The 16627-nt window shown below is 39.1% G+C and overlaps 1 protein-coding gene across 1 annotated transcript in view; it reads right to left on the reverse strand.

Moving 5' to 3' along the window:
• Positions 1-16627, reverse strand: part of SYNE1 (spectrin repeat containing, nuclear envelope 1) — a 315179-nt gene that overhangs the window by 166579 nt on the left and 131973 nt on the right. The window contains exons 51-57 of the mRNA XM_014950654.1: positions 15973-16145; positions 13644-13953; positions 9676-9840; positions 7955-8311; positions 3854-3990; positions 2551-2728; positions 979-1161 (exon numbers count right to left, since the gene is read on the reverse strand). Of these exons, the coding sequence (XP_014806140.1) occupies positions 979-1161; positions 2551-2728; positions 3854-3990; positions 7955-8311; positions 9676-9840; positions 13644-13953; positions 15973-16145 (1503 nt within the window). The remainder of the gene's footprint in view (positions 1-978; positions 1162-2550; positions 2729-3853; positions 3991-7954; positions 8312-9675; positions 9841-13643; positions 13954-15972; positions 16146-16627) is intronic.

Raw genomic sequence — 16627 nt, forward strand, 5'->3', positions numbered from 1 at the left:
AAAAAAAAAAAAAAAAAGAAAAAAACCCACAACTGAATTCATGTGGAATAGAAACCTGGACAGCATAGCTCCTCTGCCCTAGTTATTTTTTTTTTCCCCCAGACTGATTCAGTTTTCTTTTTATCTATAGCCTTATCACTTCAATTAAACATCAGAATGAAAAAATAAGCCTATGAGACTCAAAAATGCTTGGCTCAAAAAGATTAACTTCTAATCCATGGCGACCCTGAGACAAAGAAAAGTAAGTCCTTACCACCTGAGAGGTTTGGGTTTTTTCTAAGGCTTTCCTACACAATGTATTAAATGTATTTAAACATTTTCTCCCCTAGCGAAGCAGCATTGGTTTGAAACAGGAATGCCTAGGAACTTTAATTCTCCTACACTATGCAGGGAATTCCAGCTAAGACCTTTTGACCTTAAAACCTATGACCTTAAAAGACATTATGTTTTTAAGGTATTCACCCTCTGTGCTGGTTGAATTGTAAGTTCTGAACAGAGAAAGGCACTGGAGTTTATTGAAAAAATTGCTCAAATAAATGATTACATTTCACCAGCTTGCAATATAAGAGACAACATTTACCCACTGTACTGGGACTGTTCAGTCAGCAACAGCGTCAGAATTCTGTGCTAAAACAGTCCTTAAAAAAGAAATTGTGTTTTAGTGATCCAGTGTATGTGACGAGACTCAGGTTAGTGTATCTGAGCAACTGCTGTCTTTCCTACCTTCAGTTACTCTGAACAACACTCTTCTACGTGAAACAACCTACTTAAATCAAAGTGGAATCAGGTTGCAAGGATTTAAGTAAACAGAAGTAAAATGTAAGCAGAAAAATGAGACTTCTTGAAAACTGCTATTTATTAGTTCTGTCACATCATGAACACTTATAGCTATACAGGAAATCTAAACTGTGCTGTTTGAAACAAAAAGCAAAGAGAAAATTTAGATCCAGCCTTTCCCCACTGTGACCAGTTCAGTACCTCCAATGCAGATTCCTTCTGGTGGAGGGTGGTAATAAAACTTTTCCAGTCTTCTTTAGCGGTAGCGCATTTGTCCCGGATAACTTTAGCCTTTTCCTTTGGTAAAACAGAGCACAGCAGTTCTCCTTTGGATGCTACCAGGTTTAGTTTTTGTTGCCCATTCTCACTTTCCGATAAGAATTCCTAAAAATAGCAATAAAAGAAGCTAATTGGTGAACTTCAGGTCCCAGTAAAGGTCAATGGCAAGCTCCCAGAAAATTAATAGAGGCAAGAATTTATTGTTTCTGCCCATTAACATGCCAACTCATCTTTTCATACGTTCCATTTTAAATTGCTAAGTCAGATTCTGATTCTGTGTTACACTAGAGGTCTTAGTAGAGAATGCAAAGGGTCTGTTAGCTTTGAAATACCTGAATCAAGTTCTGGCTATATTGAAATCAAAGATAAAATTGCCTTGCAACTTAGTGATGACAACTGTTCTAACAGATAAAACAGCAACTATTTAAAAAGAAATATTTAGGTTTATACAGGTTACCAATACACCTCTAGAAGTCCTAAAGCATTTACTGCATGACAAAAAAGTCTATTTCATCTAAAGCAGCTTTCTGGGAGGAGGAGAACAAAGTAATTATGTAAAGTAATCTCTTATGCTGAGAAGGGGCTGCAGTAATAAGGAAAAATATCTTACCACTGTTGAAAAAAAACCAAACAACGTACCTTGCTGGACTCTTCAATTTAAGGTCAAAAACTACTAGGATTTGTTTTCCCCGGTATTTCCTCTAAATGTATTTTCATTTTTGGGTAGTCAAAGATTTGATATATTAATACAGTATTGTTTACACTTTTAATTAAACCATTTAAGCAAGGAAAAGTGAATTTACCAAAAGGAGGAGGAAGAGATTTGGGTTTTGGCATTTTCTGAGAAACTGATAAGAATTTCTTCTGTTGTACTATCTAAAAGAATGTTTAATAGTCTCATTATGTAATTCTCATTTTGCTAGTTTCAGTTAAAATTATAGTTGTAGCCTATTCATAAAAGTATTTCTTTCACTTGTTTTATTAAAATAAATTTTTAATTGGCATTCCTTTCCACAGAATTGTTGGGGCTTCTTTTAGCTTTAAGTGAAAAATATACTTTTGAAATGCCTGCTTGCACTGCATACATTTTAACTCTATTCTTGCTCTATAAGGGCTCTACTTTCATACATGAGGAAAAATATTTACATAATTTTGAAAAAATTCCAGGTACTGAGCCCTGATTCTGATATCGTTCTCATTTTACATTACTCTACTACTTTAGAAACATATTTTTTTTCCTATTGTAGAAAAGAAACAAGCAAGAGAAACTACTATGAGAGACAATAACTACATACAAACTGTAGCCCAACAATTAAACTAATCAAACTAGATTAAAGAATAATAAAAAAGGGTTTATTTCTGTGCTATTAGTCTCCGTTAGTGTTGACAATAAGAACTGTAACAAAAAATAGTAATTAACCAAACAATTAAATCTGAGCTTTATATGAAATTGATTGGTTCTCCCTTACACTAATATTTCACTGCTATAGTTACCTGTATTTTCTGCAGACTTGCTGAAACTTCACTGATATTTTGAGGCACATCAAAGCATTTGGCTGTGGTGACTTTCGCATTGACCAGCCACTGCTGGAAGTCCCTGAAAGCCGTCCGAAATCTTTGCTGCAAGAGCTGCTCTTTGCTTTGACATCCTTTTGAAGCTTGCAGGCAGAGGCTGGATTTATCACATCAGGGAAGCAGAACGGAGGGAGGGAAGAAGGGAAGGGGAGAGAAAAGGCAGGACTCTGTTAGGTGACAACGCTATTACTTAGTTCTCTGAAATACAATGGTAAGGTTAAGTTAACTTGGATTCCTCCTACCAAATTTAAGCACTTAACTGAGGCACCAGGAAATCCATTAGAAGCTTTCAATTCCTTAAAAGCGAAGCATGTAAATTGGGACATAACTGTCACAGATATGACAGGTCTAAGTGTTTCCAGAAAGTGACTCAGTGCACCTAAGCATGAGCGGTTTCTGCAAGCCCCCTTCTCTCTTTTGGGACAGGACACGGAACTACAATGGTTATGATTCTTACTTCTATGGCTCAGTTAAGCTTGTAACATTAGAAGGGATCAATCTGGGTCATCACATCCTTCTTCTGCAACTACAGAAGCCAAAAACTATAACCTCCTGCAAGAGACAACACTATCGTGTGTCTGAAATGCAGGTGTCATAATGCCAAGTAAATCAGCTTGATTGACATTAGAGAAAGCAAATGCCAGCTCCCCTGTTTCAGAGAACCAGCTGGTCAGAGAAGGGTAAACTGAACCACAAAATTAAGAAAAAGATCTTAAATAGCTGGTATAGCTTGCTTTTCCTTCAGACAAATAACCCATACTGCCACCTCACAGTTTCTTAAAGGGATTCCTCCTGTAATAGGCCAGGTGTAGATGTACATTAGTTTCAGCTGAGTTTAGTGGCATAATCTGGCTTTTAGGAAAGAAAAAAAAAAAAACCACAAAAAAACCAACCAAATTGCTACTTTTTAAAACCTCTATTGACACCAAAATCAAAATAGTGATTTTAATCATTGTACACCTCTGTTTCTGATTCAAAAATCCTAATTAATTGTTCCCTAAAAGACAGCTCATGCCTGCCCACCCACGCCCCCCAGGGACTGATTAGCTATAAACAAGATGAATGTGTACCTGTTCACCAGAATCAAAATAGTGATTTTAATCATTGTACACCTCTGTTTCTGATTCAAAAATCCTAATTAATGGTTCCCTAAAAGACAGCTCATGCCTGCCCACCCACGCCCCCCAGGGACTGATTAACTATAAACAAGATGAATGTGTACCTGTTATACTCCTTAATCAACCCTGAAACTTTTGAAGAATGAGTACTCAAATCTCTGGAAAATTTACAAAGATCATTTAACTGAGTTTTGATCTCATCTGTCATGTGTTCAGACTTTACCAGAGCATCCAATGTTTCCTGTTAAAAGAGAACAAATGAACAACATTGGTGATTAAATTAAATTAAAAAAAATATATCAAATTCTTTTGAATCAAAACTTATCAGAATTTAAATTCAACTTCATTTGTGATCTATGCACATTCATCTTGAAGAGTATTTTTTTTCAGTCAAGCCTACAGAAGCTTATTTGAATTTATGAGCTTCTAGAGACCAAATTTATGGCAGCCTCAACTTTCTTAGCTCAAAATGTTCTCAAAGAACAGCTTAAGATACAAATTTAATCTTAGTAAACGAGCGACAGTATTGTCAATTAGCTGTATACATATAAGAGTACATACATTTAGGGATAGCAAATAATATATGTTTATATAAATATAATTAGCTGGAGTTTAGCATGTTCAATAAAAACTGTTTCAAGCTGTACCCAAAAAACTAATTTAGGCACAAAGCTTTTAACAGCTTCAACACTTCCACAGAGAGCTTCATAATGTAAAAGTACAGCTGCCCACAGTCCTGTGAGAGTAAATGGGTTACTGCTTGTCATTGCTGCTCTGGAAAGACTCTTGCTTTGGAGACAGCTAGGCCAAAAAAAAAAATAAAAAAAAATAAAAAATGCTTTTGTTGGCTAAGCTTATGTCACTGGGAGAGGTGTGATAACCACTCCAACAAAAACAGTCCTTGTTGACGTCCACAGCATCTCCACTGCAGAGTCCCGCCAGCTCCTCCAGCATAATGAGCAGTGCAGACTTGGCTCCTTGCCCACTAGCAGCTAAATTCTTCAGGCATTCCTCTTGAACTACCAGGGAGAAAAGACAATCTTCTAGCTACTTACGTTCACCATGGCAGAGGTTCTGCCGCACAGGCAGGGCAAGCGTGTTTGGCACGCATGGATTAGTTTGGCTAAATCTAAGTGCCAATCTAGAATAAATGTACAATATAAAGGGAATACAGATTTGACCAGGGGCATGGAAGCGGGATAAGGAAATCCCCAAATCTTATTTCTGAATATATATAAAAAAGGATGATTGAAAATATACGTAGCAAACAGTCTGCAATTATTTATCTACACAAAACTGAATTTTCAGAAAAGGTACAAATGATGTACATGAAAATATATGCAGGGGGGTTTCAAAATATCACAATCCACATGATAGAGATAAAAAAGCTCACTGAGTTAATTCTTCACCGTAAAGTATTAACTAACTCTGCAATAAACAGATACCTCTTTTTGTAAATCAAAAGTAAAAAGAAATATTAGCAAGGGTCTAAGCCAATCAGCAGACTAAGTAAGAACAGCAAATGGACAGAAGCCAGGGATTCAGCTCATGTGTCTGCTGCCCACAAGCAACTTTGTGCTTCCTTCACATTCCTTTTCCTGAGAAAGTCTGCAGAGCTGTGAAATTAATTTTTTAAGATCTATATCATGCATTTTTGAGGAAGTAAAAAAATAAATAATTTAAAATATATATATTGCTTCTTTGTAGTAACCTGAACTGCCAGGAAGAAAAACCACAACGATCCATTTTGAGCAAAATAAAACTATAAGCGTGTGTTAGCTATGAATAACATTGGTTTAGCCCATAATCATAGCTTGGTTATATTAACACCACTGTTTGCATTCATAGATGGCAGTGAGTTCCTGTAAAATTAAGCCTAGAGACATTTCAGATGTATTACTTGTACAAACTTTCACGTGTTCTTGCGAGCATTAAAAGATATTTTGCTACAGCAGATTTTCAGGACTCCTCTGATTTACACTACTTATGTTCATATTATGGACTTTATCTACACCAGAAATCTGTTCAACCATCATTAAAATATACTTGAAACAGTCACACTGCCAGTTTGCTTCGATGCCATATAAAGTAGCATTTGAATTAAGTAATTATGTAATAGCAGTGACACTTAGAAAAAAAATGTAAACTAATGACTTTTTGTTTATCTTACATTATGTTGAACTACATGCAGCACTTCTTTTGAAAGAATTAGGAATAACTACACAATGGCTGTTGCTTAAACACAGGATGCAACAAATCGTGTAGGGCAGGAATCACTATAAATACTGTCAGCTTTCTTTTTTTTTTGATAAAGAAAACATATCCTGAGAGTAGCACAGGGTTAGAATTGCCTGTTTTCAATGAAATTTCTCATTTTCAAATAACCTACCTAAATAACTACTAAAAGATTATTCAGATGACATACAGCCCTAGGCATAATAATAATAATGTTCCTATTAACAAACAGGAACATTAACTTGCAAAACAGGGTACATTTAACGGTGGCGTTTTTCCATACTGAAACATTGATAGTACTGTTGCAGCCACTTAGATTTAATTTTGAATCTGACAATTACCGAAATAATTTGCTGAATTCCAAGTGCAAGTTCTGTTGCTCTTATGTTGAGCATACCTAAAGGAACAGATCTTGAGCATAGCAGAATAACGGCATGAGCTTGCTAATTCTGAGAAGTAGGAAATGCATTTTTAATTTGTGGCCTTGGCTTACATGGCAACAGTATCACCATGAGACAATGGAAATGGAAAGCTGCAGTGCTATTTTACATTTACAATAGGGCCTATCCCTGGGGTCCAGAAATGGAAGGATTACTGTCACATTTCCTCTAACTATAAATAAAATCACATAGTAGGACTGCCCATAGTAAATCTGGAGATTCCTCTGCATTCTCCTCATTAGCCAAAGTTTACAACTGTCTCACCTAAATAAAGTGTTGCTACATAGAGCCACAGTACATACACAGTATATGTTCTACTACTAAAAGCAATACCCTTTCAATTTAGTATTTATTTTATAAATGGAGAAATGAAGGCTCTGGTAATTGTTGCTGTATGTTGATGTCTTCCTTTCCTTTTTTAAAAACATATAAACATGAAAAACTTTGCATATTTGTACCATTATTTGCTCCAATGTATTGTCAGCTTTGTTACTCCTACAGACACATACTGGCACTCAGGCAAGTAGTTTCCATAAATCTGTGTCAGGGAATTCTGTGAAAGGGAAAGCCACAGAAACAACTTGGCACAGACATTGGAGGAGGAGATTTATAATCTCAACTCAGAGAGAAGGTGTTCTGGGTTTTTTTGAATATTTCTTCAGCCTAGGGGTCAGAAAGCAGGCATCACACACCTCTCTTCCTTTACTGAAACTGCTTTATGACAACACTAGCCTGAAAGGGAACTACTCTATACCTTTTCTCAACATCTATGATACACAGTAGTCAAGAAACATGCAAGTGTATATCTGGATTGTTGTGAATCTATATATATGTTTATATATAATGTGTGTGTGATATATACACGTGGATTTTTTTTTAGCTAGAAGACAACCAGGAACAGAAACAATCTGTCTATTTCTCTAAATTCCACTGCATTCCATAACAAAGCAATTAGCAAGGATACTGGCTTCCAGTATAACTTCTTTAAATATTAGACAAGATGTCAACGTGCATAATGTGAAGGTTATTTCAAGAAACGGAAAGTATAAGCTCAATATATTCTTGATAAATTACGAGTAAGAAATAGCTCCAGCTGCTACTTGGCTTTTAGGAAAGGCTTCACATTTCCCTGATCAAGTGCTGCTCTGGCTTGGAACAACACTGAGCAACTTGGAAGAGAAGTTGAGAGCTGGTGTGCAGCTCCTTCGCTTCCTCAGGGGCAAGCCCTGATTTTAACATCTCAGATGCAGGCAGCATCTGCTAAACAGTGTCCAGCTGAGGCCAAGGAGAGAAACCTCTTCTGCGCTACGATTACAGCTGCAAAGAAGTTTGGAAAGTTGGGATTTCATAGAAATAATTATTCACAAATCCGTTTTATTCCCTTCTATTTGATATTCCTGCTGGGCAGAAGCTTTCTGCCCGTGAAACCCGTACACGTACAAGCCAAAAGGTGCTAGGGAAAGAGAGGGGTCCTTACTTTCTCCTTGTTTACACGCCAAAAGGTGCTAAGGGAAAGAGAGGGGTCCTTACTTTCTCCTTGCGCCAGCTCTCCACCACCTCGCCGTCGGTGAGCCGCCCGTCCAGGGGGACCAAGCTCTGCGCCCAGGAGGCCAGCAGCTCCCCGAAACGCTGGGCGGCCTCTTCCAGCTGGGCCACCCGGGCGGCGAACTCCTGCTCGGACAGGGCCATCTGGCTGAGCAGGTCGCGGAGGTTGCGCTGGCTGCGCAGGGCGCTCTCTTCCCACTGCCTCCAGTCCGAGCGCAGGGCCCGCATCTCGGCCCCCAGCAGCTGCCGGCCCCCGGCGGCCGTTCCTCGCTCGGCGGCGGGAGCCAGCGTCTCCACTCGGCCCAACCGGCCCGCCCCGATCTGCCGGGACTCCACCAGCTCCTGCAAAGGCGACATCGCCATGGTAACTCCGGCAGAGCCTCCGCCGCCGCCGCCGCCGGGAAGGAGATGGAGGGGGTGAAGGGGGGGGTCCGCCCGAGCGGGGGTCCGGCGGCGGCGGGGCTGCGAAAGGCTGCGGGAGGATGAGGGAGGGGGGGGGGTGCGAAATAACCACTCGTTTTTTTGCGCTAAAACAGCGGATCTGACGCTTCCATGAGCTTAGGGGAGAGAGGACTTCTTGTAGACACTGAAAAAAATTGTTTAGGCCCAGAGACGCGGCAAACAATAACTTTGTTGTGCTCTTTTTTCGTGAGGAAGGCTGTCGGGGAGCTGCTCACAGCGGCGTTAAAGAAAACACGGCTGCGCTGCTCGGGGAAAGCATTTTACAGCCTCCCTGTGATCTGCCATGGGCCATAATTGGTTGCACATGTCTTTTTTTTTTTTTTTCCCCCCAGAAGTGAATTCTTTCTGCAGTGTCCTATTTCAATCTTACACATGCTACAAGGGAATTTTGGGAGTTTTCAGTTTAAGAAGCTGGAGAATATAAATATCACCCCCAGCACTGCGTGCCAGGATAATGTTATTTATTCTCCTGCTACTCTTCAGAGCTAGAAACTACTGTCTCCTCCCTTCCCTGTTTTATACGTGGAGAGTTTGAGCATAAAGGAGACTGAAAACTATTCAAGAGTGCACAGCAAATCTGCAATCTGATCTTGGGTATCCTGAATATTCATTTAGCATCCTGTTCATTTCCCTGCTCTCTCACGTACAGGAGCAGTTGACAATGTTGCTAGCATGAGTATGTGAACATAAACACCAACAAAACACACAGCCTGCTTTAATGCGGCATTCAGGAAAATATAAGTGGCTTAGGCACTCAGATGCCCAGGGATGGATGCCAGGGTAAGGCAGAGAGTATTCACAGGGAAGCAACCCATACATTTCTACCATCTTTGGGGAGATCAACCCTTGCACTACTTTATACATTCATATAAATCAGGAAAGGTTGTTTCTAACTTTCGTTCAGAGAACTCTTGCTCCTGGAGAAAGCACATTCAGGGGTGAGGGCAGAGCAGGGTTCATTAATCAGCTAAGCCACATTCTTCTGTGATGCCACTGGGCTTCCGCTCTTGCAAATTGTTTCCACGTGTGCTGTGGCTAACTCAGGTCTGATTGTACTTTTACTCCACCAGTTTAATACGGGAAGGGAGGAGAAAACAAAACATAGCTTAGAAAACCTGCTCACTGCAAAATAATCACCGTTTCAAATCCACAAAGAGCAAGATCCCACAACTTTTTCGTTCTGGCCTATTTTAGAGCATAGGGTCTGAATCCCAGGTGAAAACATGAAAGCTGAGTTATCTTACATTGATTTTGGCCAGCTTTTTCTGTATGGTTGCTGTATCTCCAGATGTATCTGACCAGCGGTGCAGCTCTTCCTTTGCAGAATGGAGCCAGTCTGTGAATTCATGCACAGCATCAAGGTATAGCAAATGGTCTTTCACAATATCTTCCACTTTCCTCATTTTCTCCTATCATTTAGAAGAAAAAAATAAAATAAAGGTCATTAAAGTGCATAAATACCGACCTGGCTTTAAGCATACCGTGGTATAGGGGCTGATCTGACTCTATAGCATCCATTTGAATGTTGCATAGAGCAGCCAAACACAGTGCTACACCACAAGGTTTGGTTAAGGTCAGTCTGGACAGATATGTTCTGCTGTAGCAAAAGATGAAGTTTTCTGAGAATATACACAGAAATGTACTTTAACACATCATTTAACATTTAATAGATGTCAAAGCTGCAGCTGTGCAACTCTGGTAAGCTCTTCCCAATAACCCCTGGAGAGGGTCTTACAGATCACCCATGAACCATCCCAGGGAGCAGCATACTGCCAGAATCACAGCTCTTCTTTAGAAGTACTGTTTACCTTACTATGAAAAGGTGAAATAGTGTACTGGTCTAGTACACTGGTTTTGGTTTTACTGAGTAGTTTTGTTCCTATATTCTTGTGAACTAACACTGCGGGAATGTTTACCAAAACTAACCAAAAGTGCACTGAGCTAATCAAGTAAGTTTTTACTCCTGTGTGGATACTCTAGATCTAAGCGTCTTTAAATTGCTTTCAAACTAAACCACTTACTTATGAATTAAATTCCAGTTATTTTTAATTTTGAATAACTCAACATTCAACTAATGCTTTTAGAAATTAAGTTAGATTAATAAGCCCTACTGTTCCCTCTGAAAAAAATCATCATAATTTCTCAGACTGTGTCAGACCAACTAGCCAATGGATGGTTACTAGCTAAACAAAGACGACCTCAAGTAAATCCTTCAAAGTTTTTACATCTTAATGCATTTTATGCAACAACAGAGCAAGAAAATGTCCACACATGCCTGACTCTAAACAAAATAGGTAGATCCCTGTCCTGGTTTGAGCGACACAGGAGTAATTTCTCTTCTAGTGCCTGGGAAAACTGCACTTTTAGAAGACTCTAATGTCTGTATTTGTGAAAAAATTTACTTTATAGCCAGCTATGGTATGTGGGTTTCAAGGTCTCAGTGTTTTTGAGTTAGCCAGGTGCAGGAACGAGGAGGAGCGAGACCCAGGCACTTGACCCAGGTTGGCCAACGAGATTCTTTCGTAACATGAACATCACAATCAATATAAATTAGAAAGTTTGCTGAGGATTTTCTCTCTTCTATGATGGCTGTGATCCTAAAAACGTCCTGCCCTGATGCCAGACCTCTGAGGCCTCCCCTTCCTCCCAAATCTGTAGTGCTCGCAGTGTCTGATATTTGCTGTCTACAGTGAGGAATGCATGGCTTCCTACTGATATAATTGACTGAGTATAATCTTTGTATATTTTATACTGTTATCAGGATCAATACTGGGGTATTTTTGGTGTTATCATTGTTAATTATTTAGCCTTATTCTATTAAATCTGTTTATCTCAGCCTTCAGGTTTCCTTGATTTTTCCTCATTCCCCTTTCCAGGTGGAGAGGGTTCAATTGGGTGATAGAATTGTCTAAACGATAATAAATTGTTGTGGGTGCCATAACACTCCCTAAAGACGCAAAAGAACCCCAAGAAAGACAACTGCAGACCTTTGTTTACTTTGCTGACACCAAAATATAGCACCAGTAGAGGGGTAGAGTGGAGTGCAACTTTAGTTGATCTCTGCTGGTGGCAACAGCTCCTACCAGTTACACTCAGTGTTGTGCTCTCCCAAGGGAAAGATTGCAAAGCTTAATTATGTTTTTAGAAGAACACCTCCATGCTCAGGTAGGATACTCTTTTCACACAAGTTTAAAAGCATTCTATTGAATGAAACAGTAACCTTGGTATTGCTCCAGATTTAACACCACTGAAAGAAGTGGAGTTATATGAGCATGAAACTCTATTAATTTTCTAGAAACCAGATTCATAGCTTACTATTTCCAGCAAAAAAAAAAAGAGAGCAAAAGTTCATCATAAAACCAAAAGACTGACAAATTACAGACTTATTATTAATTGGTAATTACAGACTAGATACATCTGAGAGAGCTCTAATATCTATGGTCTATATTTAAAGCAATGAAACAATGGCAATAATATTACATCTTATCCCCCAAATGAAAAAAAAAAGAAAATGTCTAAAACCAAACTACACGGTTCTATAGGATGATTTTCCTAACCCAAGTTTAGTAAGAAAAATGCAGATTTTTACTAAAGAAGTAAATTCATATGCCCTAGATTTAACATTTTTCCTAAGAGATAATTTGTTAGATTTTCCACTAAATTTTTACTCTGCTGATATTAATGAAATTTAACAAGGGCAAGTGTAGGGTGCTGCACCTGGGGAAAAATAACCCCAAGCACCAGTACAGGTTGGGGGCTGACCTGCTGGAAAGCAGCTCTGAGAAGAAAGGCCTGAGAGTCCTGGTGGACAACAGGATGACCATGAGCCAGCAATGTGCCCTTGTGGCCAAGAAGGCCAATGGCATCCTGGGGGGCATCAAGATGAGTGTGACCAGCAGGTCGAGGGAGGTTATCTTGCCCTTCTACTCTGCCCTGGTGAGACTGCATCTGGAGCACTGTGTCCAGTTCTGGGCTCCCCAGTTCAAGGACAGGGAGCTGCTAGAGACGGTACAGGAAAGGGCCACAAAGATGATTAAGGGCCTGGAGCATCTCTCCTATGAGGAGAGGCTGAGGGACTTGAGTCTTTTTAGTCTTGAGAAGAGAAGACTTAGGGGGGATCTAATCAATGCTTACAAATGCTTAAAGGGAGGGAGTCAGGAGGACAGGGCTGGTCTTTTTTCAGTGGTGTCCAGGGATAGGACAAGAGGAAATGGGCACAAATTTGAGTATAAGAAGTTCCACCTAAACGTGAGAAGGAATTTCTTTACTGTGAGAGTGGTAGAGCACTGGAACAGTCTGCCCAGGGAGGTGGCGGAGTCTCCTTCTCTGGAAACATTCAAAACCCACCTGGACAAGTTCCTGTGTAACCTGCTCTGGGTAGACCCGCTCTGGCGGGGGGTTGGACTAGATGATCTTCAGAGGTCCCTTCCAACTCCGTATGATTCTATGTTTCTATTTTTATGTAGACTATAGATTAATTACCTACAGGCCATCCACGCTATTCTCAGTACATGAAAACCTGAATCCCACTTCCATCAGATTACTGAATTTGCAGTGCTTGCTTCAGTCTCACATTAGCCTGCTTTTACGTCGCCTTTTCCTGATGCAAACTTTCCCATGACCTGAGAAGGTGGAGACTGTAACTCAGAGCTACTGTTGCTGAGATGATCTGGTTGGCAGAAGGTCTCAGTGAGCTCACGTGTCTTTCCTTAGAACCCAAGCTGAATACCTGTATAGCATGTGCAGTGCTTAGCAGCTCGAGGCACCACAAAATATAAGCATACATCTTTCTGACAATAGGATTTCTCTTTCTGACGATATGTTTTCTGCTCAGGGAGGCATTTCATTCTCCCTGTTCTAGGGGAAAAAAAAGTGCTAAGAATGAATGTAAAATAATTAGATGAAAATAAATCTGGAAGAATGTCAAAAATATTGTTGAATATATGAATGTAGGAATAAAATATATGCCCTTCACTTTTCAAAACTCATAACCAATATTTCAAATCCCAACACCTATTTTGAATTCCAGTGAATTTTAGTAAACTATGTCCAACTTTTTTACATTAGACTCAACAATAACAAAAGGTAAGACTATTCAAACAAAGTAAATCCTTTAATTACTAAGAAATTACAAGAACCAAAATTTTAGCCTTATGTATAGATGTTTAAACATTTTACTTACTTTAAATGGAGACCTTGGCCTTTCTCTTACCTTAGCTACAGTGGTGATGTCATTAAACTGTGTTTTCAGTTCTTCTTGAGCTGCTTCTCCAAAAGAATCATCCTCTGTTTTTTCATACAGTTCTGCAGCTTTTTCAATGAGTTGCTGTAAATCACCGGAGTGATCCTCTATCTCAGAAACAATAGCCTGGAAGTGGTCCAGCTGAGCAAACTTCTCCTTCAGACCAATCTGCGGTTCCAAAGGCTGTTCCACTTCATGATCCAGTTTCTCTAACCACTGCTCCAGCTGGTTTTTCCTTTCCAGATATTCATTCCACTGGCTAATGACAGTCTCTAGGCAGCTTACATTAAGAGAAACACACACGGTACAGATGAGAACTTTTGAAAAGTCTGGAAAAAAAGAGTTTGCTTATACCTTAATCGTTACGCTGTCTGTAGCCATATATAATATGTTTAGCATATGCTTTTTCCTCCATCTTGCTTTAGTTATTTGTGTCAGCTTACATCCAAGCTATTTTAGAATTTCTCTGTTCTTTGGGCTACTGCATATACCCGATACAACTGCTTTTCTGTTACAGGTTTCATGAACAATCTCTCTGTCTCGGACTAATGAAAATCACATTTCAGTGTCTGTCCAGCAAAGTAAAATATAGAGCATTACTGGAGTTCTTTATAATCAGAGTAATATAATGCACAGCAATCTATGAAATTCTTAAGAGATTAAGAGATATTCTGGCGAGTTTTGGAAGAAAAAATCAATTATGGATAGTCTCATTTACAATTTAGAAGAAATAGTCTCTTCTGTTATATATTGCTGCTCCTAGTAGATCACCAGATTTCTCTGGGATTTGTGTTGAGGAAAGTAATTCTCATTCCACTTGATTTAATGATAGACATGAGTGTGGTAAAGGATTTAATTAAAAATGTAATGGCATAACCTAATGTAAGTAACATTTTATGACACAAAATGAGTGAAATTAGAGTGAAATGTTAAAGGCAGCCCGTTATAATTTTCTACATACAATTATATTAAAATCTTGAAGTAATACAATTTAAAACCTCCAATTTACCTATATCATGGCTCCCACTATTGACAGCTGATATTTAGGACCCAGTTACCCTAGCACTCAGATTACCTGCAGTACAAATCTATGACATCTCTGGTGCAGATCTCTGACTTTTCTTAAGCAGGGAAAACTTTATTTTCATTAGAGACCTAAGGAAGTAGGATCATGCAGAAGTTCATCAAGGGGCCATTGCTATCTGGTAATGACTGGGATGATGGAACAGAGAGTGCTTGTAAAACCAACGAAAGAAAGCAACCAGGAAGTGGCTGCAGCTAGTTGGACCACAGGATATAAATGTCAGATGTTCTTAAAAGAATTTTAAAAAAGATGGAATTTGATGTTGAAAATAATGCTTTACTTAGGAAGGAGAAATCAGATATGTCAACACAAAATTGGGGATAACTGTCTAGACTTAATACTGTGAAAAAGTATTTGGAGATAGTAGAGGATAAAGAAACAAACAAAATTCAACAATATGACACTGTTGGAAAGAAAGGAAAATCTCATTCTTGAGTGGATTAAGAAGAGTGTTGTATGTATGAAGGAAATGTAAAGTACCGATATTCTATTCAGAACTAATAAGATCTCAAATACAGCAAGAGGTCAGCCCATTTTCAGTTATCTTTCTAAGAATAATGTAGATAAAGTAGTGACAGTCTGCAATCCCCTGAAATAGAAACAAGGATTAAAGAAGTCCAGAAACTATTAGTACTAAGAAACAGAGAAATATCAGTCTGTCTAGAACAGAGATGATGGAGGCCGCCTAATATATAACATATTCTCACACAGGCAGTAAGAAAACCTTTCCATTTCTACCAAGGTTAAGGAAAGAAGAAATCATCTTTGCAAGAAAGATTATTTGGACTGGGCATTAAGATTATTTTTTTTTTTTAATTAAAAAGCATAATGAAAAAACATGAGATACTTTCCTAGAGTTTTGTAAGGAAAAGGTAGATATATATTTTATTTTTTAGATTTTCTTGGTCCTGTCCAAGTACAGGTTCAATAACTCAGAAAGCCCTTTCTAGCTTTTTCTCTGTATGAATGTGTATGATTTCTATTTTCAAATTACCATCCATTACCATCTCATATGCAATAAGATTCATCTGATATGGTCATCTCATCTTTTTTTTAGAAGGATGTATTTTTTTCAGGCAATTTTGGTTCTCTCTGGTGATACAACTCTCCCCTCACATACCAGTAATGAATGAATGGACTCCTATGTGCTGTAAGGTGCCACTCTTTGTAAGCAAAGGTGGCAGGGTCTGACCTGTGTTTTCCAAGGAGTTTTACCTCTGCCAGTTCACTGATGTGCTGATGATGTCATTCCACACGTCCTTCAGTGTCTGAAGTTCGGTTTGTATCACCTTTTGTCCTTCCTCATTGCTGCTTCTAAGTGCTTGCTCCCCTTTGCCAATGGCCATGTTCAGTTTAACTTCACCATCACCTTTGAGTAAGAGGATCTCCTGTGAGGCAAAGTCAAAATATCAGATGCAACTTGCTGAGAGATGAAAGCTGTTATTCTTTCAACAGTGGACACCATCTTCTATGAGCTCATTTATCATTGACAGCCATGCCTACTGTGAATTCTTAGGCGCCTTTTCTTCTAAGTACCTGTCCCTTGCTATGTACAAGTGATATAGCAGTTTTCCCCACAGTCATACGGGTTTTTTCACTGGGTTGGTCATCCTGAAATGCTCTTCACATTGCAGTAGACAATGAGCAGGTCAAGCACTGCACAGAAGTACAGGACCACATAGCTAGAAGATAACTCTAGAAAGCCTATGGCTTCCTAGTAGGAAGTTTGCCTAACCTGTTCCCGAAGACCTCCTGTGATGCATATGTCACAGCCTCTCTTTGTCAATTATTTCCAGGCTTCCCCTCCATTAGAAAGCTTTTTTGAACCCCAATGCACATTTTTATAGTTTGTTATTCCTTATTAAATGTA

Source organism: Calidris pugnax, unplaced genomic scaffold (genome assembly GCF_001431845.1).
Source record: "Calidris pugnax isolate Ruff unplaced genomic scaffold, ASM143184v1 scaffold24, whole genome shotgun sequence".
NCBI lineage: Eukaryota > Metazoa > Chordata > Aves > Charadriiformes > Scolopacidae > Calidris > Calidris pugnax.